The 25729-nt window shown below is 41.4% G+C and overlaps 1 protein-coding gene across 1 annotated transcript; it reads right to left on the bottom strand.

The window, feature by feature from the left end:
- Positions 1 to 84: 84 nt before the first annotated feature.
- On the bottom strand, positions 85 to 17183 carry TSPAN13 (tetraspanin 13). Its single transcript, XM_035562491.2, has 6 exons — positions 17121 to 17183; positions 4756 to 4923; positions 3390 to 3470; positions 2312 to 2425; positions 1854 to 1964; positions 85 to 621 (listed from the first exon to the last, which is right to left on the bottom strand). Exons 1-6 carry the CDS (start codon positions 17181 to 17183, stop codon positions 547 to 549), a joined length of 612 nt encoding a protein of 203 aa, XP_035418384.1. The 3' UTR covers positions 85 to 546.
- Between the last annotated feature and the right edge of the window lie 8546 nt (positions 17184 to 25729).

Here is a 25729-nt window from a genome sequence, read left to right as displayed (position 1 = left end):
GAAGACTACAGTAGTCAGTTAATACACACTTAGACGCATTACAGAAGATAACACCTTTACCTTTTCAAAAAATAAAAGCAGAATAATGGGAGAACATTACTAAGACAAAAAAGTTGACTAGAACTCATCATAAATCTTAAAATCATACAGCTTAACACACCCACCACGTAATTTTTATCATTTTAATGAGAAATTAGGTGAATTTTTGTAATCAGTGAATACAGCAGAAAATACTTTCTGGTTTTTTGGACAGCAGAGAAGCCAGTAGTGCTACAAAACTCACTGAACAGAGTTCACCACACCAACTACTGAAGTCAGAACAGAATTATTCTGACTCTGCCCAGCTACTGAATACTCCGATCTACTTCAAAATAGAGATTTTTAAGAAAAACAGTGGGAATTTAAAGATAAAAACCGCAAACTTCTTATGGAAAAGGTTTTCTTTTGGGTACATGGAGAATGCTTATTACAGGGAAGTGTCAAACTATGGGTCTAGTATTTTGAAGTAGAGGGTGCAGAGAGAAGATTCAGTCTTTTATAAACTTATCAAAGAAATGCACTGGGGTTTGCACGGGGATCCTTTTGGTTCCTGTACCTATAGGTCAGCCAGACTCCCAGGATCTGAAAGGAAAAAAAAAAACGACGATATTATTAAGCAGAGGGTTTCCACCCTCATCTTCCATCAGTTTTACTAAATTTGTTTTAAACATAAAACCCTGATAACGAATTTATAGTATATGAGTGTAGAATATTACACTGTTGCTGAAATTGCACAGCCCCAGACCAACTACCGTAATTTAAAAAAGAATGCACCTTCTCAGAAATAATTCTTATCTAGCAATAGAGAGAAGAAAATAAGGGCAAAACTGTATCCACAATGCTAAGCAAAATATTTATCAGAGGATATCTAGTATCACAGTATCTAGAGCTATCCTCCCCCCCCAGAGGATAAATATTCATAAGCCTGTTTTCAGGATAATGATAAATAAAATATCCTACAAATTGTTTCATTTCGTCAGCTACTGCTTAAGAATAGGGCTATATTCCAGTACATTTTCAAATTCTGCATAAACACACACACGCACACCCCCATACTGCAACTTCACATTTTTAATACAGAAATTGAGGGCAGAAGTCAGAGTAATTCTGCTTAAGTTGCTATATCCCCTTGCTGCGGCAATATCTACAAACAGCCTGAAAACTGCACTGCACAACAGGAGCATCATTTTAATATGCCGTACTGTGGAGTCATGAAAGATCTGCTCCGAGGATTTTTATTCACTGATTGATAAAGCAAGTATATGAACCATCTGGATACCAAAGCAAAGAGCCAAAGACTTAAAAAAAAAAAAAAAAAGAAAAAATGAAAACACACCATAATGCTTAAAATACAGTTCATTTATCATGGTACTGTCTCTCTGCACTACAGGAGGCACAAAAAAAAAAATCCTCCAAAACAAACAAACAAAGGAGCACAGAAAGATGGAGGGAGCAGGGAGAATATGGAAATAAGCTAAAAGCAACAGCACATCTTTATTACTTTGGATAACAGTAAACCTGAACAGCCAACTTTTTGCAAAATCTAGGTTTTATAACACCACATTTTAATGTGCTACATAGTAAGCTTGTAGTCTAAATAACAGAAAGTCATAAATACTCCAAGTGTTGAATAAAGACAAGCCCTACTTTTGGCAGACTTAAACAAGCTGATAGCATGAAAAGCTTTGACCTAATTAGGTTTGACAATATGGCAAGTTCCTGTAACAAACCCCCTAAAACTTAAAGCTTTGTTTTGTGAAACAATTACAGGCAAAAAAAATAAAAATAAAAGCACTATTTTCTAACCTACTTACCTCTGTGAAACTGAAAAAGAGTCCTATGCCTCCAACAAATCTGAGCACCATTTCAGAATACTCTTCTATTATCGGTGCACATGGTTGACACTGGTGACTTCTAAAGCAATTCTGTAACAGATACAAATGGAGAATTGCACTCCATTTTCTGATGATGCTTCATTGATTGAAAGCTTCCAGTTAGCTCTATAGAAGACTACAAGCCACGAACAAAGCTTTAGGAGTTATAAGACTCCAAAAATGCAAGTACACAAATACAACCTTTAAAGAGTGCTCTGCACTTAAAGAGTGCTCTGTAAGGTTTCCAGTAAGTTAAATAAGGACCTTAGTATCATCATAACAACTAACTTACAGATTTGTTAAAAACCTCTGCTTTCTTCAACTATGAAAGCAATTACACGTTATTGAACAAATACGAGAGAATGTTGAGGTCTTTTTACACTTCAAAATAAACTTACAGAGGAGCAGGTTTCATTCGGATCAAAGACTCTGAATCCACAACAATTCAGATTTCTCTCAATATCTGTTCTTGCGCTGTTAGTATTATTCCATCCCACCTCTAGAAGTTGACTCTACAAGGCATAAGCAAATACATATTAATTGATCTGTTTTATATATCAATGGAAACCAATATACGAGGCAAAGTAGGTGATTATTTTTGCTTCCTTCATAATAGTCAACACAATGGTTGACTCCCCAAAGACAACTCAAACAGAAACCTTATCTGATAGCTTCTCATTGAGCAGGAACATCCAAATAACAGAATCCGTTGCTTACCTAGCTTTGCTCCACCAATTATATAGCCCTTAACAACTAAAACCTTCAGATCCCAAAGTCTAACAGAATAACATATTAAAGAATGACTTCAATGTTCAAACAGTCTGGATAGCAAATGAGATTGCAGCACTTAGCAGCAGCACGTTTATGGTCATAAGTCATTTTCTTCCAATCCTTTTCCTAAACCTAACAAGAGCGCGAGTAATAGAACACATGACTAATCTAAGCATGATTGCTCAGGTTTTAAACAAACTGCACTTAGATGTAGAAGCTGATCATTTAGTCACTATACCCTTGCCTCCTACTTATGCAGTAAGAATTATTCTCCATACGCCATAGATGCTTGCCTTACTTTTCCACTTATGGGTCAGTCACCACTGTACCTAATGTAGTCATAACCTTTTCAGTTACACAAGAACAATTCAGTGGATTTATCACCTTTACATTATGATTACCGTAGATTTCATCAGCTTATCTGGAACTGCTGAACCCATGATATAATCAAGACACCATGCTGCTATAATTGTGAACATAAACCTAGATGGGCACCTTAAAAACAAAACAATTAAAAATAAAAAAAGACAGCTGAAGGGCATTTTTGAAACCAGATTTTCTTAAAACATGCACTCCACATTTGGTGGAAGACTACATACATCTGTATAGATAGATATAACACACACATATGCATACATGTATTTATATGAAATAAAAATAATAATATGCTATAGATTAACTGAGAAGTCAGGAAACATTTCTTACCTGCTGTTCCTTGTTTAGTGCCAAACAGGCACAGGAGACAGAAAACTGGACAATAAAGACTAGCAAAAGGATAATCATGTACTGGAAGTGGTAGTTAAAGACAGTCTCTCAAATTAATTTTGTTTATAGAACACAAATGACTAATGGCATGCCTTATTTCATTGGATAAAAACAGGTCTTTTGAAACAAAAGGACTACAGAAAAATTCTACCTAGATGTGGAAGAGATAACACAAATAATGTCCCCAGAACTCAATCACCATATGTTCTCTCTTTTTTGGCTACTAGTATTCTCAGCTTGTATTTCTGGGTTTAGTATTTCTTGTTTAGGAAGACAACATGAACAAAGAAATAATGAAAGTTAAGAGAGAAGTTGATTCCTTTATCTTTACAGACTGAAGTTGCCATTTTAAGGTACTTCAGTTACAGTAATAAATAAAATACTTCTCCAGATATTACATTTTTTTTTTCTTTGTTCAATGACATCACACTGTAATTAATTAAAAAGGTAACTTTAAGATAGATTATAAAAACTGAGAGCTGCTTTTGGAACACAATTTTGCACTGATGCGTCTGAAAACAGTATAAACCAAAAAAGAACAAGTTTTATTTGTTCACGTTTTGAAAGTCATGCACTGGATTCTCAATTTGGCTGCCGTGTTGCAAGGCAAAAAACTTACCTCATGTAATTAAATTGTGTGTGACGCAGACATCACTATTTATTCACAGACCACAACCAGAAAAATAAGAATTTTATCTGATTAATCTCTCATCCAAACAGATCAATTTTGTTATGCAAGGTAGCACCACAGACGGCTTACACGGTGTCAGTACACACAAAGGGACAGCACAGCACACTGAGAAGGCCTGTGCTTATTTCAAATCTGGGTTCACAATTAAAGACTAAGTATGAAAGAAAGTGCTTATTGGCAGCATGTATGGGTAACAACGCATTCCTCTGCCAGCTACGGCCGGTTTACTGTCTGAAAGTATCTTCCTCCCTCCATTGCTAAACATTAGTAGTTCACACACTCCAGCTTGCTAGAGGGTTGAGGGCACAGCAAGAAGGGCTTGTAACATGTAACACAGTGGCACACCATAAAATCTTCTCAAAAAGCTGAAATATTTTAATTTTTAAAAAGAGAAGGAGGGAATAGTTCTGTCTTCAAAGTGAAAACAAGGGCAGAACAAGGAAACTGGAATAAAGTGGGAATGATGTTTAATTTACTCTGCACCTGACCAAAACAGAAATTCACAGCCTTGTTCTGCTTCTGAAGCACCTTCCACAAGTGTCAGCCCACAGAGCAGGTTGTTTACATAGCTTGAATCAAGCTGTGATCTATGCACTTAACACACAGGAAGGATACAAAGAACAGCAATACTTGATGATGTTTCACTGCACCAATCAATCCGACTAGGGCAATGAGGAAGAGGAAGATGCCTACTGCAATTGCCACTCCGACAACTCTGAAACTAGAGATGAGGCCGAAGCCAATTCCCCATGCTGCAATTCCAATCAGCAGCAGGCTTACCAGCTGGAGGGAAGAGAAAACAGAGTTAGTCTGCATGTTAAAAGAGACTCAACCAACACACAGCTACACTCCTTACGTTAAGGTTGTTATCAGAAACGTACAATTCTTTCCAGTTCAAAGAGAAACAGCACAATGCTAAACAAGCCAATTCCCCACTTCATCCTGGAATGACTTTATCAGATGTTTTAAGACACACATATTCCTCAACACTGTTATGGAGAAACTGTCGTAACTCAGTGTACCTACAACTCAAGCCATGTTGCATAACTGTAATTGACTAGAAACACTGAATTGGTGTGGATTATAACAGAATTGACAAAACAAGACAGAAATCATCAGCTTTAATTTACAGAATGGAAGAATGACGCTTCCAGATGTTTTCTGTAACACAGCATATTTATAGAATATAGCTCCACAGCTCTGAACATGTAAAAAACTGCACTTTGCCAAAACTTACCGTAATCAGAAATAGTTGTATGAAATCATTAGAGAAGATTCTATGTAGTACATGATATAACACAAGAGTTAAAAAGGTCATACAAAAATATTGAATCTCAAGGACTGCATACAGCGAAACAATTAAGGTGTCCTGTCTCCGCTATGTATTTCATCAGGAAATTAGCTCTACTATGAGGTCAATCCTACTTCAATGCCCAAAGCGCTCCTATGCTGTTTCCTTCCTTTTAAAGATGGTATTCAGGGAAAGCAAGCAGAATCTGTCCCAGTTAGTTTGCTAGAATTCATTGTTTATGTGGGCAGGAAGCTCCAGCCTTTCCTGTTTCCAGGCCAAAAACATAGAAAAACAAAAATTTCCAACATGAAAAGCTGCAGAGAAATCTGCAACGAGTTACAACAGGAGAGAAGCAGCAGTCAAAGCAAGCCAGATGCCTAACACTCATCTGAAACAGTTAGACCTATGCGTCACATATCGCCTATTACATTCTCCATTAAATAACATACATTCTCCATTAAATAACATCAATTCGACATGCAAATTTCAACTTTCCAAAAGCCTGACCTCACCAAAAAATACCCAGAAGCTGTATCATTATAAAAAGCAGTATGCGCTCAGTCTAGTCCAACTATGCGGCTTTATTCAACAACAAATATAGAGCAGCACTTAGACTTGCTCATTATTTTTTGTTCAAACAAGATGTATCATGACATTTTACTACTTACCAGAGGGGTTTAAAAAAAAAAGTAAATTTCCAGCTTAACCATCCTTTCAGTATATTAACCCTAAAGCAGGGCATTTTTCTTGGTTTTAATACTAAACATGATTCTATGAGAGTATATTTTTTCAACTAAAGTATCTTTTAGAAGACTGGCTGATATAATGCTGCTTTTGAGACAAGGAAATCTAAGAGAACATCAAGAAAGCTAGTAGAACAACTTGTGATGCTCAGCAAAATCAAAACACAGTGGGAGTTTCCCCTAACTTGTGTTCAGACAGAAACATCTCAAAAAAGTTTTTACAAAAAGCCAGTAATCCTCAGGAGAAATTTAATCAGTCTGCAAGAAGAAAAGGAGAGTATTTGTCATCCCTACACCTTCCGTTCACAACATGAAGAGACAGAAGAGCAATATAACAGTGCAAGGAGTTGTTCAATACCAGTAGAGTTTCAGGATTAATTCACGTATTTGTTTCTCTTAAACAAAAAACCTTAATCATCGTGTTTAGTGAAAATCAAAACACTGGGCCAAGATGTCAAGAATCTAAATTACAGAGAAGTGAAAAATAAGAAAATAACAATAAAAGCGCCTTGGCTCTGCCACAGACAGATTTTCTGAACGTATGCTGCGTAAGGCTATAAACTTCCTAATACCGCTAGTTAAAAATTAGCCTTGCTATCAGACAGCTAAGTGCAAGATCCTCCTGTTCTGATCTATGCTCATTCACTTTATTTCATTGCCTCGTACCACAGAGAAGATTTATTTTACTACGTAAGTGTCCAGATCTTTGCTCAGTTATTTCTTAAAAATTCTAAAACAATTAGATGAAATCAACTTATTCTTAAAAGGATCAAAATCAAAAACGGGACATCTAAACGAAATCTGTGCTTAAAACATTCTTAGATATATGTGGTGTGTGATCTGCAGCGTACTACTTACTTCTTGCTGCTGGTTAATTGCCTCAGCTTCCATTGCTCCAAGGACATGTACATGAAACAAACGTGTATGATACTAGAAGTTATTACTGTGACCCCCTGGCCCAAAAAGCATTTGTGGCAGTAAGAGCCACATACTGAATCTGGAACTGCTATGATTTTCAGTAGATGGTAAAAAAAAAAAAAAAAAGGAAAAAAAAATACTCTTCTAGACTCTTAAACCTGTTGTTCAATCTCAAACGTTCAAAAATCTGGTGGCCAGCTTTGACCAAAAAAAAGAAAAGAGAAGTTTTCTCTTCCTTTATGAAGCTGACCATTGTCTAATTCTTCAAAACATCTGGAAATTCATTACAATCACAGGTCTATATTAGTGGGCTCCGGCTGGCAAGCGATGTGAGAATGCTTCATCCAGTATCAGTCAGATATATGATTTGGACCAAAGCCACTCCAGACTCCTTCAATTTCAGCCACTTGAAAGTGTGGAAAATTGTGTATTTCAAAACTGAAATGGAAACTGAAGGCTTACAAACCATTCTCAAAATGGACTTAGGATTAAGCTTGTGCCTCTTCTGCGTGTTGAAAGATGAAATTGCTGTTATTCCTTCGTTTTCAGTTGTGGTTTGACACTGGGAATCATCCCTTCTGGTTTCTTATTACCAGGTCGACAGGTGGCTGTCAGGAAGCGTCAGACATGCCATTCAGCAGCTACAGATCCAGACTGAAGATGTAATTAATTGCTCAGATGTACGTCTCCAAGAAACAAACTCCTTGTCTAGTAAACTAAGCTTTTCAACTCTTTTGTCCCCTCCCTCCAAAGAATAAAGGCATTTTTCCCTGTTAGTGTTCATTCCGTTAAGCAATAAAGGCAGATATATATGCAGTTTTATAGCGCCATAATGTGAAAAACTAAAGTAAACACATACTACTACAAACAGGAAAAAGAACTTAAGCTGTTTTGGGAAGAGTTTTTACAATTCTGTAAAACAAAGCAAGATTCTTAGGTTAAACAACTGTTTAGCTGCTAGGAATTACTACTCAACAACGTATATTCAGGTGTTTTGAAACAAAGAATTTAGATGTAATATTTCTAAAAGTGAACCTACTATGACTTCGAAATAAAACAGTTGAAAGAATTAGTGTCCCTAACTACTTTTAAATAAATAATACGTACATTCTAAAGGTACCAGCTTTATTTATTTATTTAAAAACTCATCTATTTCTGCTAAATAAAGAAAAAAAGGACTCTACAGATCTTCCAAATGTCATGTTTTATTTTACTGACAGTACATTTCACAGCAGCAAGCCGCTCCACCCCCCCAAGAAAATAACGTCATCCTTGGAAGACTGAAGTACAAGTGAAACTATTTTCTCTACATAAATTTTACATTATGTAAAGCTAGCCTTACTTACTGGTGCTTCAAATGTTTACTTGATAAATCTACCAAAAACATATCAAATCACAGCCTAGTTTCTAGTGAATAGGACAGATCTGTTTTCCCACAGTATTCTCATTACTAAACTGAAAAAACATGGGTTGGAGAACTGGACTGTTAGATTGAATGAAACCTGGCTGGATGGCTGAGCTTAAAGGGTAGTAAGGGATGGTTCTGCATCCTGCTGGTAGCTGGGAAGGAGGTTGATACAGGGGCCAACATTCTTCAGCATCTTCACCCACAACCTAGGTGATGGAATAGAACAAATCCTTTAAACGTCCATGGATGATACTAAACAAGAAAGAGGGACTGACTCTCCAAATACTAGAGGTTCCGCTCAGACCTTGATGAACTTTAGCAGTGAGCCAACAAAAACCTCACAAAGCGCAGAACTGTGCACCTGGGTTACGTCACTGCAGCCTGGGAACAGACTGACTGAACAACAGCCTTCCGAGATCGACCTGGGGATCACACAGATTGCCAAGTGGAATACGAGCCGAAGTCTGCTCTCACTGTGAAGGGAAAGCCAAGAGGAGGACAATCAAAGGAAACTCAATGCTGGAGAGGCTGCAAGCTCAAGTACTGTGTCCTATTTCAAATCCCCCAAGTCAAAAAAGAATATGAGAAGCTGGAAAGGGTCTCCAAATGGCCTGGAGCTTTGAGGACGATGTTTGAGAATCAGGTGACAGAGCTGGGTTTGTTTAGTCAGTAATAATCAAATAGCAGCTGAAAATGAAGGAGCGTTATGAAAACAATGGAGGCAAACACTTCTCAGTACTGACAGGCAGCAAAACAAGGGCAACAGCCACAAGCAATGGCTTGGAAGATTCTGGACATAAAAAAAAAAAAATCTGCAAGGTGGTTTGGTGCTGCACTCAAAAAGATGATGGAACCTCTGTTCTCTGAGGTGTTCAAGACTGAAGTAGACAAAGCCACAGGGGGCAACCTAGTGTCGCTCATAATCCTGCCCAGAGCAGAAGCCCAGACAGGTGGGCCCCAAAGTCCCCTCCAACCACCACTGCCAGCAGTTCCACCATGGAAACTTTGCCACTCCCCGCACCAAAAAAAACAAGTTTTACCAGGATGGGGGACAGGTTTAGCACTGACCAAGGACTCTGCTGAACCACCTGCCTCATTAAATACCACAATCTCCTAGGCCATGCAACAGCAAAACACCTTCTTACAAACAGTTCTCAATAAAAGAGCAATGAATGATTCTTCAGAAGTACTTACACAGTGATTTAAAAGGTCCCATTCACTTAAGAGCAAAAGGATTTATTACAGTCTCAAACTACACCAAGTTGTCTCACGGAACGATACTACAAGCACATACTATCCACAAACCAGAAAAGCAAGACAGAGCCCCGGGAAGCGTGTGCATATGGGAAAACAACAGCCAGTAATGTAAATTTAAAACCCTCTGTGGTGGTTTTACCCTGCCAGGCAGCTGAGCTCTACCACAACCACTCTCTCACTCCCATTCCCCAAAGGGAAAGGGGGAGAAAATACGATGCGATAAGGACAGGGAGATCACTCAGCGATTATTGTCACAAGCAAAACAGACTCCGCATAGGGAGATTAATGTAATTTGTTGCCTATTACTACCAAGCTTGAGCAGTGAGAAACCTAAAAATACCTTATCCCCCGTCCACCCTCTTCTATGGCCTCCCTCCAAGGGAATGGGGGCTGCGGTCAGTCCCCAACACTTCATCTCCACCGCTCCCTCACGGTCACTCTCTGCCCCTGCTCCCCGTGGGGTCCCTCCCACGGGATGCCGGCCTTCCCCAACTGGGGGCTGCCCACAGGCAGCAGCTCTTCAAGAACTGTTCCCACATGGCTCTGTACCACGGGGTCCATCTCCCAGGAGCAAACTGCTCCAGCACGGGTCCCCCACGGGCAGCAGCTCCCCCCGGACCCCCTGCTCCTGCGTGGGCTCCTCTCCATGGGCTGCAGCTCCGGCCCGGGGCCTGCTCCTGCGGGGGCTCTCCATGGGCCGCAGCCTCCTCCAGGCCACATCCACCTGCTCCACCGGGGGCTCCTCCATGGGCTGCAGCGTGGAGATCTGCTCCATGTGGGACCCATGGGCTGCAGGGGGACAGCCTGCTCCACCAGGGGCCTCTCCACAGGCTGCAGGGGAACTGCTGCTGCGTGCCTGGAGCGCCTCCTGCCCTCCTGCTGCACTGACCTTGGGGGCTGCAGGGCTGCTTCTCACTCCTCGCTCTCTCAGTTGCTGTTGCACAGCAGTTGGTTTTTTCCACCCCCTTCCTTAGATCTGCTTTCCCAGAGGTCCAACCAGTGTTGCTCCCTGGCTCACCTCTGGCCAACAGCAGGTCCCTTTTGGAGCCGGCTGGAGCTGGCCCTGACCTGACATGGGGCAGCTGCTGGGCTCTGCTCACAAAGGCCACCCCTGCAGCCCCCCTGCCACGTAAACCCAATACACCCTTGTTTACTACTATCTTCATCAGTACAAACTCCAGCAACCTTTTCTAAAAACACACACACAAACAGAGGCTTAGCATAACCCAATATATAAACTCATGGATTTGAAATTAAATAAATGCTTTCCTGGAACAAACCTACAGGCAGCACAAGTCCCAAGAGAAGAACAGTAGTTTTCACTATGAGGTCAAGTACTTTTTCTACGGAATCTGAAAAAAAGTAAGAATATCAAGCATATTGCCATTAGAGAAAACATTACTCCCATGTCAGCATCTCTGTAGGAAAGATTTTGGGGACTGTATGTTCAAGATCAGTGGAATGAATCAGACTCCACTTGAAGCATTTCCATTATACTTTTATGTGTGCATTTTTTAAACGTGTCCATTACACACACACTTGAATTTCAGAGATGTTTCAAAATAACAATTTATAGACAAAGTAGAATTTCTTTGTGACAGAAGCTGAAGTCATCACAAGTTTGCTTGTCCCACTCTCCAGTTAACTTACTGTTAACATGAATAAAGCATTAGCCTTTATAGTACCTGTCTGGTTTTCTTTTCCCTTATTACTGCATAAATTACTCTTTTAACTCATCTAAAAGTAAAAAGGAAAACAAATTGCCTTAATTTTCTATAGTCTTTAAATCCAAGTTTTCCTGTGCACAAGGTTGCTTATTTGCGACACTACTGCACCAGATAAATGCATTTCCCTTCACACTTACCCCGTGTATTTATCCACAAGCTTAAATTCTATGTTACGAAAAGAAACCAAGACACAGAAATGATTTCACTAGACACCACCACTGACAAACAATTCAAATGCCCATACCAGTTCCTCCTTCCCTCAATAGCATGCCATAAGCAAATCTGCTATTTTCACTGACTAGCATCTTTTCAGCATTTCAACTACCTTCAACTGCTTGCTGGGAAGCAAGTCACACAGAATTTAGTGTTCTCAGTGTTTCTTTGTAGCCTCAGACCAAAACAGAATTAGTAAAAACTACGTTTTGTAAGTTAAATTTCAAGAAATATGGCCTCGCCATTCCTACATAAAGAGACTATAAAGCATTCACACCACTATCAGCAAAGGAAATATTTACAGAAGAGCTGTCAGACTGGATAAGGAACAGGAACTAAAATCAGAGGGATTGCACACATGATGAAACGCATCCTCCCTAACCCCTCTCTCTCTATACAAATTCATAATCATAACACTTCTTTTAAGGGGGCTTTAAAATTTAAACCTGAAGTGGTATATATTTTGAAGTCAAAGATTTCTACCACTCTGCCCTTTAACTTGGTCAATCATTTCTTCACATCCCCAGAGAATCTGGAAGACAATTCTTCTGGTCCCCAGCACTTCATCTAAAAACGTGTTAATACAACAAGCAGTATGTGCTGGTGCATCTTTAGCAAGCTACAACTAAGTGAAATTGATTTTTATCATGCCTGCAAGCTATCCAACCCATAAGCAACTTTACCTCACAGTATTTCTTCAGCTTTACTGAAAGCAAGGTTAAGGTTGAGCGGTAAAGCTCTGGGCACCTCCAGAGGATTTCCATCACAAAGCAGAACCTTTCACAATTACAATAGTTGTTTTATTTACATGAGGAACAATCGGTATTCTGGTTACTGAACAGCCTTGGAAGAAATCATGTGGAATGAGCAATTTATGTGAAAGGCAGCATTCCTGTCTCTTATCATAGAAGCCAGCTCCTTAGGTTTGATGGCCCAGTTCAGAGTTCTTTATGTTGTTGGCCAATAATTAGGAACAAATTGTTGCTGACCATGTAACAAGCTTCTGTAAGGTTAAACCAGCAGTGAGATTTAACCCCTGTTTTGTACTCCATGGTTTTTGGAAATGCAAGCTTTCTGCTGTATAATGGGAACAGTTATCTTCAAAGATGCTTACTTTTGCTTGCCCCCCCCCCCCCCTTTTTTTTTTTTAAATGGAAAATATTTTCAGGAAGCCCAGTGATCCCACAGATCCTTCTTCCACACACATTTCTCCCTCAACCTGAAAACATCAGTAGAAATTAACGATTTAAGCTCCAAGACTACTTCAGGGCATTCAATGGGCATCTCTAAACTATGCAGGCTTTAAAGTGTCCACCTGCACTGTTAGAATGGTTGAAAACATCACAAAACAAAACATATCATGCTCCATACAGCCTCCTCCTTCTGCACCCTATCATTCTCCGGTTCTTTCATTAAGCATGGTGGTCTGGCCTTCCTAGGCCTTCTAACTACAACTATGCGCTCTGCACAAGATGTTTTTTAAAAAAAACAAACACTCATATCTGATCTACAGACCCAGCACGTCTTAATTCTGACCCTGCTACCACAGACTGCTGTCATTTTGGCTACAAACTGACACATGGCACATCTGAGCACATGTCCAAGGACTGACAAGTTTTAAACTATATTTCACTGTAGATACTCTTTGGCATTCTCAAGTGTTAGCACAGAAGCCTTCCAAAAAAAGCCAATGAAAACAAACAGACTAAATTAACATGACCAACGCTGACCTTCCCTGCCACATACTCGGGAGCTTCTGTACCGCTGTTGGACTTACGCATCAAGAACAGATAGCACAGCTCGTACTGCTGCCTTCACACTGTCCTTGGGAAAGAAGGAAATGGCTCCAAGGCAGCCTGCCCCATCTGCTGAGTACCCAGTTAGGACGATGAGTTAGAGCAGCCCAATAGACAGGCAGGTGCTGCAGCAAACTTAACCTGCGCGCTTGTACACAGACTGGAGAGCGTCAGGCACAGCAAACAGCAGGCTATTTGCTGCTTGCTTCTCACAGCAGAAAAACTTACTCGAACCAAAAGGGAATTGAGCTCAGAGATCACAGGTTCCTCTACCACTGTGAAAGAAACTGCTTTGTAGGACAGGAATTGGGTTTCTCTGATTACTGGCTGCTAGTACCTGGGTCTGCATAACCGCTGTAGCAGCCAGGAAATTACCTGAAAGCACGAGCAACAGCTGCATTCCCTTTCCCTACGAAAATCCAAATGTTTACCCTGCCTCTGACACCAGCTCTCCTCTATGCAGAGAGGACATGGAGCCTGCAGACTTCCTGGGGGACGCAAGGTCCTCTCCCCTCCGCACTGGGAACTGTGCAACTCCCACAAGCATTATTACAAGCCCCACCATGCCAAACGCTTGCTGCCCAAATCTGGGATTTTCTGTCCTCATCTTTGCATATATTTACATAATACAGGGAAAGCAATTTTGACAAAGGTGGCAGACAGCACAAATGTAGTAATTACACTTTCAGTGATTACTGCACCCAGAGAACAGGCAGCAATAGACAAAGAAGAAAAAAACACAAACTTTCAAGTACAATACTTTGAATAGTGATGCAAAGAACAGGGAGGGCGCTGAACAGGCAGTCTAGAAACAAGTTCAGAGAGCAAAGCACTATAAGAAGTAGATGATTTTGATAAGGTACTTTCTAGTAGTATGAGGAAACATGGATGCTCCTATGGCATGAACCCTGTAGTACTAAAAAAAAAAAAAAACACGTACTTTTAATGGTAATGTTCTACTTTAAAATCAAACAGCCACTCTACGGGTAAGAAAAACTGAAAGCCTGCTCATCAAAACAAAGGCAAGATGTTTACATACTGACAACAAACAGTTAATGTTTGGTGCTGCAGGAATAACTAAGTAGCTGCTCAGGTCATTAAAAACAGCACATACCATCCAAATGAAATGTATTTTTTTCCTTTAATTTAAATACATTTAATGTTGCGTCCCAGCCACCATTTCAATCTTTCATCACTAGCCAGGACTTGGGAATTTCCCCTTCCTTTCTGAGAATCTGATCTGAAATAAGATATCAGCTGTTCAGCCTTCAACAGAATTACTCAAGACTTCCTTGAAAGGAACACTGTCTACCTAAGGAAATCCTTGTCTGATTCAAGTGAGCAAATACCGGTGAGGCCAGCAACTAGGGTTCTCTCATACCTGGAAGATTAGAAATCTGTAGTTACAATGCATCCTTGAATCTAGCTGAACTCCATGGACAGCCCTTTTAAACAGTTTATATTGGTCTGACATTCACAGGAAAACGTAAACATGATTGACTAAGACAAAATTGGTCAGATACCCAAAGCTAGAACTTTAAAAATTCTTGTATGCAGACAGTTCTTCCATGTAAAACTTTATTCTAGCAATGCATTTCATTTTATACATACTAAGTCAACAGTCTCAATTATTTTTCTCTACCCTTCCTATACCCATAAGGAACCATATTGAAGTCAGCAAGACTCAACATAGATGCCAGAATTACTCACAGAAGATAAATTTTAAAATAGAATCTGTGCCTAAGGACATTAATTCAGTCCAAAGAAAAAACAAAACGCATCAGCAAATATCACCTGAAAAGAATGGTAAGCGAGCAATTAGGTTAGTCAGTTTCTGGTTTCTTACCTTAAGCCAGTAACTGATTTGTTACTGCCAGGATATGTATTTTTCTTGGTATACAAGAAAATAAGAGTAAAACAAGACAGCAAGCCCCAATATCCTACTTTGTTGTTTTGAAATTCAAGATATTCTAGAAGTGCTTAAAAAAAAAAAAGATTAATACAAACTGTAACTCCCCCAAGCACGTGATACAGACACATCGATGTAGCTGAATGTTCAAGCGTTACCTAACTGAGCTTCTCTCTCCCCGCTACTCCTCTCACCAATTCTTGCTGTGAATTACTGTTGCTTAAAAGGGTGAAGTTCATTCTCTGGTGGTCTTCCACGTGTTTTTCCAGTTTGGAGAAGAGAAGCCTGTAATTCATTGTGCTATTACAACCCAACTGTTGCATTGTCAGGTTTGTGTCTAACCCAGGAACAGGGAAACCTGCACATTTTGCAACATCAACTCCAGCAGGCCAACTAAACCTTATATGATTTTTCTGCAACTCAGAATTGAAAAGTGTTAGTCTTGTAATTTGCCGATCATTAATCGGCGACACAAACAATAACAGGTGGATATCCCAGTTACTGTAATTTAAAGTCACTCCTTCCTCTCAGCAAAAGCATATGCTATGCACAGGTGAGACGGATGAATACCAAGTGACGCCCACAAAGTAAATTCTACTCAGAGACATCAAAACAAGATTCAGGTCACAGGTACATTGCACAGGTGTTACAAATGGTACCCCAGAAGTCTCAGAGATCAACCCACCCCTTTTGAGGCTAAATATGCTCAGAAGTCCAGGACCCCTTAGATCTGGTTACTATTTGCTTGTCAGAATGAGCAATGAGGTGTCCAGGAAAAACAGGCACTGTCCATCTGACATCGGAATGAGATTTGTGTGTGTATATTATGTTAGAAAGACCCACATTTCTCTCACCCTTCTGTCATACTATACGTATATATATGTATATATTGCTTTACATCTTTGTTTACTTAAAAGAGAAATCAGGGTGGAGCACTCCAAGTTTCCTTCATCTTGGTCTACGTACACGAAGGTTACCTGTAACTACAGGTGCCAAAGCAGACGACGCCTACCTGCTCTGTTAGCTGGGGCTAACGTGGGCAAGGCACAGTGCCGCAGGGATCCCATGCGACTTTCTAGGGTCACCCGCTGTTCCAACCACAGTGATAAGCAACAGCTCTGCCTTCAGCAGAGGCACCCCTACGCCCACTGACGCTCTGTCGCGGGGCTTACAGCCAGACCTAATAAACCACTGGTGACGGGAACGGTTTGGTGGGTGAGCAGCGTCAGACCCGCCTGCTCCCTGCCTTCCCTCCGGCGGGGGCTCGGCCAGCACCGCCAGAGAGGCACCGGCCAGCAGCTCGCCGCGGCGGGCACACGCTGCCGGGGGCAGCCATTACACGCAGCCCTGCTCCCAGCGCTGGCTCGTGTGAGTATGGATAAGGAGGAGAAGAAAAAAACCCACCCCCCAACCGGTAATATTACTGCTGTCTATGGAACGCCGCCCCCCAGGCTTACCGAAATAAGAGCAGGTGCCTGCCCCAGGGCAGGACCCCCCCCCCACAGGGCAGTTATTCACCCTAACACACACCGCCCCCCTCCCTCCAGCCGTGCCCCCTCTCCCTTCTCGGGGGCAGCGGAACCCAACCGGGGATATCGGGACCCCCCCCCCCCCCCACACACACACACCGCAGGGCTCCTCCCTCGCCCTCCCCAGCCCCGCGGGGCGCCCCTCCCCGCCAAACCCTCTCCCCCGAAGCCCCCCGCCCCGCGCCGCACCGTGTAGAGCAGGTTGAGGGCGCAGAGGCAGTTCTTGGAGCAGGCGAAGCCCCCGCACACCATGGCGCCGGTGCTGGTACCGGTACCGCTGCCGGCACGGTGCGGTACGGTCCGGGGGAGCTGCGCTGCGGGGAGGCCGCGCCGCCCCCGCCCCGCCGCCAGCAGGTGAGCGGCGCCCGCTGATTGGCCGGGCCCCGGCGCAAAGGTAAAAATATGCAAATGAGGGGCGCGGAGGGGATGGGGATGGCGCCGACCGCCCCCTGAGGAGCGGGGGGGTGCTCGGGGCTCAGCCCCTGCCGACCTCCCCCGGGGCGTCCCCTTGTCATGTCTGGGGCCTGGCTCGGGGATGCGGGGGGAATGGCAGCGCTGGGCGTCACCCGGGGGGGTCGGCACCGCCTCGGCCATCTTGTCGTGCTGCCGCCTGCAGCCTCCTTCCCCCCTCTCCTGGTAGCGCGGGTCTGTGATCGATAACCGATCCCCTGGGTAATCAAAAGAAGACGTTCAAGGGGTTATTTTTCTGGGGTATTTGGAGTACTGTTAAGTTTTACTCTCCTACAAGCTTACACCAGTATGTTTCCTTAGTATGAGAGTTAAGTATTGTTACTTATGGGCAGCCACACGAAATAACCCGTCTCTACCGTTTCCCAACAGCCTTACCAAATTTCTGATGCTGGTTTTGGTTGACTGAAGCACTGTCCCAGTTCACCAGTACTCTCCAAAACCCCCTCTTCAGACCCTGTGGAGTAATGCCGTGGAATAAACACAGCAGGCCCCATAACTGCAAGCTACTTCAGGGTGTGCACACGTTGCAGGATTAGTGTACAAAATGTTTTCTTATCTTTTCACTGGGCTTCACAAAGAGACAAGATCTGTGTTCCTCCACCACGATCACTTGGGGTGTTTGGAATGGCATGTAGCGCTGTGGTTTTATTGCAGCAAGGTTTGGTGCCAGAGAAAAAGTTGCCAGCGATGGTCAGTTCCCGGTTAGCAGAGGAAGTTGCATCTACTTTCTGATGAATTCACGACAGTTCTTAATAGGAACTTGTCATCAAAACAATTTAAGAAGGAAACTCCAAAAACGTTTTGTTTTATGTAATTTGGCTGGCCTCTGTCTGCTAAGGAAAGCCACAGCAGGCTAGTAATTCCTGCCAGCAGTGAGACAGAAAGAGGCTGAACAACAGCAGGCTTTGTCTTTCCTGGGCTGTCACTCAGATCTCTTTTTTTTTTTAACATCTTTTTCCTATGCTCTTTGATGTTTTGCCAGACTTCTGCAATTAAACATAATGCTTTTTTTTTTTCCTCATGCAGTAATGAAGACTCATAGTTTTTTACTGATGTACGTCTACCTCTCAGCTGCTAGCCAGGCAACAAATTAAAATTCTCCAATACTCCTGACCACAAATTAGATCTGAATGCTCAACAGCTGCTAAAGCTTTTTGTTTGTTTGTTTCCCAAGTTGACAGACAGACTATCCCTGCTGCTGGAGCTCTGTGAAGTGGCCGGATGAGTGAAAAATATGTTGTGGGTTTTTGTTGTTGGTGGTTTTTTTTTCCTCTTGCTAATTAAGCTGACTTGATATTGTAGCTAATTTGGCCTACTGCTATTGGGAACATAGATTTACTGACTTGAGCTTCTGGCTTTATTGGGCCCTTCTTCTGAACTTTTGGGCCCAGATCTAGCAGAGCGTAAGCCCAGTATAAAGTCACTTGCTTCAATGCAGTTTTACCAGCTGCTTTTAATTTTGTTGTAAAGAGCAGTTTCAGAAATTGTTTGTTGTTCTCTTGATAGGAAATAGTATCTTGGATGTGTACCCTTTCCTGAATGTAAGAAAGCCACTAGCCTATCAAATGTTTTGTTTGATTTTGTTGCAAATGCTCACTTATTAAGTTACTGTACCATTGTTCCTTTTGTTATAGTGCTGAATTATTCAATATTATCACCCACTGCCCTTCTTGTAAGAAGATCTCTTTCCCTGTTAATTATTAAAAGATGTACCTCCACTTTCTTAATCAATGCCAGTATTTCATATTAAAGGACACAGCTCCTACAGTCCTACCTAGTACAGGATTACTTCTTCAGATTCGAGTGGGCATCCAACCGTATCCACTGCAACTTGGTTTGTCCCCACCTCAGACAATGATAAACTCTGTGGGGCACGGTTCAGCTTGGATAGATAATCAGAGGGTTCAATTAAGTAAATAGAGCTATGATAAATGTAGCTGGGGTTTAGGTCTTTTCTCTTCCACACCTCTGATTCTGTTCACAAGTTACAGTAGGAACTTGGAATAATATTGGTTTGATTTAATAGAAAATTTGCTGTTACAGCACTGAGCTGCATGAGTGCTCTAATTTCTGGTAGTGGCCAGAAGTACATCTGTGCTCCTGTTCCTATCGGGCTGAAGAACTTGTATCATATTCTGGTTCTGGCTAGAACTAAATTGTCTTTTTTTTGTTAGTGGATTATTTCAAATTGTCAGTTACAACAAGGCGCTTTTGTAGTTGGAGATGAATCTTTCCTTCTCTGTAGGAAAAGCGTAGAGAGTGTTTACTTGATTTTTTTTTTTAATTTTTTTTAAAGCTTAGGTATTTAAACAGCTGGTCCAAGTGAGAATCCTAAGTATGTCTCCTCACCCTTTGTCTCTGTAGGGGACAAATTCTGCACTGTCATCTGTGACATTAATCCAGAGCTGCCAGACATAACCAAGAGCAGAATATGACTTTTCCTGTTCTTCCCCCACTTTTTCTGATGCCTGTTCTTCGCTTCCTTGCACACTCTTTGTTCTCCTGCCCTTTTTTCTTGCCTTTCAATGGCACTGCTGGCAACAGGAGGAGCTACAAACAGTGTGAATTAGTTGTTCTTCCCTGGGAAACTGCGACAGGGGGAGAGAACACTGGGCACTTGTGCTGCTGCTGGGGCAGCCCTGACGGACTGGGTGAAAGGAAGCGCTCCTGGAAGGAGAGAGGGGAGTGAAAATGCAGAGCTGCCGGGGCTCGCTGCCAGCGTGCTTCTTGCAACTCAACAGAGCTTCAAGCAGAGACCCTTTGGTTGTTCGCTGTTCATTTCCATATAGACTGGTAATTTCAAGGAGGTTTTCTGCATGGGGCCTCCTGTGAAAGCACTCACAATGCAAACTGAGCATTCGGGCAAAATCTCTTCTGTTTCAATAGGCTGCAATCCCACATTATTGTTGCTGTTTTATTTTACTTACTATGTGCCTGAAATCTAAAGGTCTGTGTCACTCCCGAGTACAAATTTGAAATGTGGAGGCGCAAGTGTATACTAAGTAGTCTTGAAGTGTATACCATTGGCTTAAAATTACGACACTGTGACACTTGATCTTGCTCTGTACTAGTATAGAGTACCTAAAACATTGTAAGTGAAACATTGTTTGCAGAAATTGATTTTTATCACTTTATTTTTCCCATGTTTACAATGAGCGGTTGACAGCACCCTGAGCAGTTCCTTTCACTCTTTGTCTCACAGTCATTTTTCTTCCCTTGTTATTTGTATAAAGTCTCTCAAGCACATCAAAATCAGGGAGGGGAAAAGCTGGGGTAAAGCAAGCCAGGTGTTTTCCAGAGCTGGAATGCCACATGCAGGATCTGTACTTTGTAATTAGTATCAGTTAGTCTTTACTTTGACTTTTTCTCCTTCAATGTGTAAACAAAATACTTGTAAAAGTAGGAAAAAATACAAGTAGTGGGTCTATATGATATGAACTGAGTTGCAAGACAATCAGGCTTGTTCAAAACTTGCTGATTCCATGAGAATTTGTAAGAAATTTGAAACACACCTTGCACAATTTTCTTCTCTGCCTGCTTGTCTTGGTATTTCTGCTTGTTTTGTTGTGTGTTTTTTGGTTGGTTCTGTGTGTGTGTTTGTTTTCTTGGAATTTGTTTTTTGTTCGTTTTTTTTAAGTCTAGCATCAGGCTTTTTGCTTCCTTTAAGGGACTATAGGAAAACTCCAGATGATAGTCTTACAAACAATAATGTCGTACTTGTCACTATGATGATGCAGCAGGTAGAGAATTTCTCATTTTTCTTTTATATATGCAAAAAGGTGCCATAGGATTGTTTTTAAAGCTTACTGCATCAGCCCAAAAACACAAGCCAAGCATCTACAGTCTAAGTTTTGTTTAAAATATTTATTGCACACAGTTGGCATTTTTAAATGTTAGTGTTGAGGCACATAGTGAATATGAACAAGGGGACAGGGTCTCGGCTAGCTTATTGTGGAGTATATAAAAGGCTCAAACTACCTTGGCACCTGACCACTAAAGCACGTCCCTGTGCTTGGCCCAGAAGTGTGTCTGAAGTTTGCTGATAGCTCCGGGGTCTGTGCTACAGTCAGCAAAGTCTGTAAATCAAAATGACATTTACAGTCTGTGTACAATCAACTGCATCTCTCCATGGAAAGTGGAGGTTCCTGTATCTAGCCATTTCTTGTCACTAAAAAAAGGAAGTCTGAGTCATCTTGGTCACCTGAACCACCTCAATTATTCCGCCAGGTCAATTAGTCACCCTGGTTACCAGTAAAGCAGCAGGAAGAATATATGGAGTCAATAAAGGGTACACTGAAAACCTTGTCTGCAGTAATAATTTTTAAGAGCTAAATTCAGTGCAAATGTCCAGCGGCCATGCTCCAGCTGTTTACTGTATTGTTTGTCATGAACTCACTGTGCCATGGTAAGTATTTGCCCACAGAAGTGAATTTCTCTCCACTTCCTGGAACAAAATGGGTTTACCAGCAACACTATTGTGTATGTGCCATTCCACCCCCGGCCTTAAGGAAGCCCTTTCTGGCACCAGGCACTGAAGACAGCATAGGCAAGGCGTATCTATCTGTTCAGGGATTGTATGGCCATCGTATGGGTGCAGGCATAGGCGTTGGAACGGTGCTTTATGCTGGTGATCATTGTGAGCCAGATGCAAAGGAGGCTCAATTCTGGCTTATAGAATAAACTTGCCTGTGGTGTATGGGATGAACCTTCTCTGTAGAGAAGAAAAAATGTACAAAACTCTTTGGGACTTTTATTTATTTTTAGTGAGTAGAACATTGTAAATGAAAAAAGGGAAATAGGACAGGAAAACATGCCATTTAAGTACAGAGGCTAGAGCAACCCATAGCTAGGTCTGAAAATAGCTCCTTCAAAAGCACAAAGATGTAGCAAATTGTCAGTTTAATAATTCTGACAAGCGGTTAAAAGTGACTAATGATTAAAGAACAATTCATTCATCTTTACTTTTAGAATGATAAATGCTGGATGTATTCTTTAAGAAACTTTCTGACCAAAATCAAAATGGCATAAAGCTCTTGAGTTAAGCCTGGAAAATTAAATCACTGTTAGAAAGCTACTTAGAATGGAGTCTCTTTTCAAGCAAAAACAGCTACAGGCAACTGTGAAGCCATTGTTCAGGACTGAGTCTTTCTTTAAAATCCCATGATCCACCATGCAGTGGGTGAAAATAACATTTGAGTGTAACAATAGCATGTCTGCTAGTCAATTCAGTTGATGCCCATTTCATTTGAATTGTCCCATGAATAGTGCTTTCCAGACAAAAGATAGACTTGGTGAAGTTTGTCCCTGTTACATTTATAGACAGGTGAGAGGGGCAGGAAAAAAAAAAAAAAAAAAGGAAAAAAAAACACCAGGACATTGATTTTAAAAACATTATTTTTTGTATTTCAGAGGTCAGCCTTCTAAAAATATTTAAAAAGGCAAATACTGGTTTCATAGGATTAAAAGCTAGTTCTTGGGATTTTCTGAAGCTCTTATTATAATTGGAAGATTTGCTTTTCAGCATTATTTAAAATCCATTCTGAATTAAGCTGATAGGGGATTAGGATAAGGAGAGTTTGTTGTATCTAATGTATTAAAGAAACAAGTAACTAGAGGCTGAAAATAGCAGAATAGCGGTACATTGAACAGTAACACACCAAAGGCTTGACACAAAGCCTCTTCCTTATGTTTAAGGTAAATATTCAGCGATGCTGGAATGGGCTGATTTTAGTTAAGTCTGAAAGAGAAAAAGACAGACTTCTAGATCCAGGCAGCTGAGTGGGCTAATATTTCCTGCAGCCAAATTGAAATATATTTGGGGCATTAAGTATAAGGCATTTGTGTGTCTCTATAGAGACAGACCTGCAGCATAGATTGCCTTTTGGAGACAATATTCATTATATATACTTTGTTCTACCAGGAGGTGGGTGGATCATTCATATCAGTGCAGCGTGCTGGCACCTGATCCACTGTCACATTCTCTTCTTCAGGTCTGAGATAAAACCAGCAAACTTCAACGTTCGATATAAGACAATAACTCTCAGATTAATGAGGCATGTTAATGCCTGGGAACTAACAGCAGAGAGGAAGCAGCGGGGAGAATCAATAGTTTTAAAATTAAGTGAAGTTTTTATAGGTCTTCTGTCCGCTGTGGGTTCTTGTTATCATCACCTCCCAAAGGTTACTGCTTGATCAGGTTCAGGTGCAAACCATCACCCCTTGGTTTCCATTTGAAGGGAAAATGGATACCATCCATTGAATGCTTTCCCAGGTGATTCCCTGGAAGCATTCCAAGAAATCTTGAAGTAATCAGGCATCACATGCTAAGAAGCAGAAATCTAAAATGTTTACGAGTATGTAGAACAGTAGAGCAAGGCCTGAGCATAAGACCTTGTCCTACATGAGTGGAAGGATGGGGAGAAAAGCTTTACATCACCAAGGAAAAATCAAGCACCAAGATTCTGATGTAAGCTGCTTAGATAAGTGCTTGTCATTAGGTGTGCCTATTGACTGTGTCACTGTTGGTGCTGGGCCTGTGAGCTTTCTGGTGAGTCATGTCATGTGCCTGGAAAAAACAAAACAAAACAAAACAAAAACTTCAGCTTGAAGTAGGGCTAAATCCTATGGTAAAACAGATTGCTCAGGGCTATGTCCAGTCAAATCTTGGAACATCTCCAGCTATGGGGCTTCCACAACCTGGTAGGGCAGCTTGTTCCTGTCCTTGAGTACTCTCAATGAAACCTTTTCCATTATCAGAATTAACTTTGTTGCAGCGTGTGCCATTGCCTTGTTCTTTTGCTGTGTCACTGTCAGAAGAGTTTGGTTCCAGCTTTGCTCTAATTCCATTTAGAGAGTGGAAGACTGCACTCAGCCTCCTTTTATCTAGGTTAAATAAGCCTCTCCTCATATGTTACACAGTTCAGCCCTCTAGCTGTTCTGGTGGCCCTCTGGACTCTCCCCAGTTTGTCAGTAACTTTCTTGAACTCAGGACCCAAACCCAAGAAGTGGTATTAGAGGTGTGCTGAGTAAAGAAGAGTAATCCATTCTTCCCACCCACTGGCGATGCTTTTAATACAGCCCCACCTGTGGTCAGCTGTTTTTGCCACAGGAGCACACTGCTGGCCCATGTTCAGCTTGTCCACCAGTTCCATGGGTCATTTTCTACTGAGCTGCTCCCCTTCATGTTACCCTTCACCAAGGACCCCAAATACCAAAGGTGAGAGTCCTGTTCTGCCTATTATTCTACCTGTGGCATGAGATTATGGCTGTAGGATTTAGTCTTTTACATTTCAGCAGTATGTGTGAAGACTACATGGTTAGCTCAGGGAGCAAGGCAGTCTTTTACAGGCCTGCGCTGCTAGGGACTGGGTCCAGTGACCCGTGTGATCCCAACAGGTCCTTTCTTTTCACTTAGCACATCAAGCCACTGCACTTAAAGGTTATCTTTCTTCATAATTCAAAAATTATGGCATACTGTTTTGCAAAACTGTATTAAATTGTGGCACCAGCCTTCTCTAGGCCAGTCACAAGTTAAAAGCGTAGATGAAAAAAGAAATTGAATATTTATTCTCAGAAATGCATGCTTTCAGTTTAAGAAAAAAAAAATGTTGCACTTCAGCTTCACCTCATTCTTTCAGCTGGTCTGTGTTGTACATACTCCAGATAAGCAAGTTCATTCCAAAACACACCCAACTGATTTTTTCTTTCTCAAGGGCATGAGTTGCAAGTGAATGTATTTTTCCCTAGCACTATACCATTTGCTTAATGATTACCAGTAAATAAATACTTTTTTTTCCCCCTTTATTCAGGGCCACAGAAAGCTGAGAAGTATTAGAAACGGCAAGGTAGACAGAATGCATTGGAAGGTGTCTTATTCACCAGCCCTAACTACATATTGTATATATGTGTAATATGCTCACTCTGCTCCATGAGCTTGGCTTATCTGTAGTAAAGTTAGCTGCTGCAGTCCTGTGGTGATGTGATAATTTTTCAGAAACAACTTAGTTTTGAACAGTCTTGAAAATAAGAACAGTAAATGGTTCAAAATTCAGAAGATAAATCTAAAGAACCCAATTTCTTTCATAATATCATAGTCTTATAGTGTCATAACTGAGACACCTGACATACATTTTGAAGCAGTTGGTAAGTAATAATACTCTGTGCCCCTAGCAATTCATCCTTCTTTAAAATCTCTCTTTAATAGAACAGAGTAGCTTCTTTTCTTGCAAAGAGGAGACCTACAGCCATGAGCTGCCAGTAATGTGAATGCAATACTTTTTAGTGCGTGTAAGGAACATAAAGAAAAAGCCATGGCTGTTTCCTCTTGT

Source organism: Cygnus atratus, chromosome 2, assembly GCF_013377495.2.
Source record: "Cygnus atratus isolate AKBS03 ecotype Queensland, Australia chromosome 2, CAtr_DNAZoo_HiC_assembly, whole genome shotgun sequence".
NCBI lineage: Eukaryota > Metazoa > Chordata > Aves > Anseriformes > Anatidae > Cygnus > Cygnus atratus.
The sequence above is the reverse complement of the archived record's forward strand: the minus strand, read 5'-3'. Positions and strand labels throughout refer to the sequence as shown.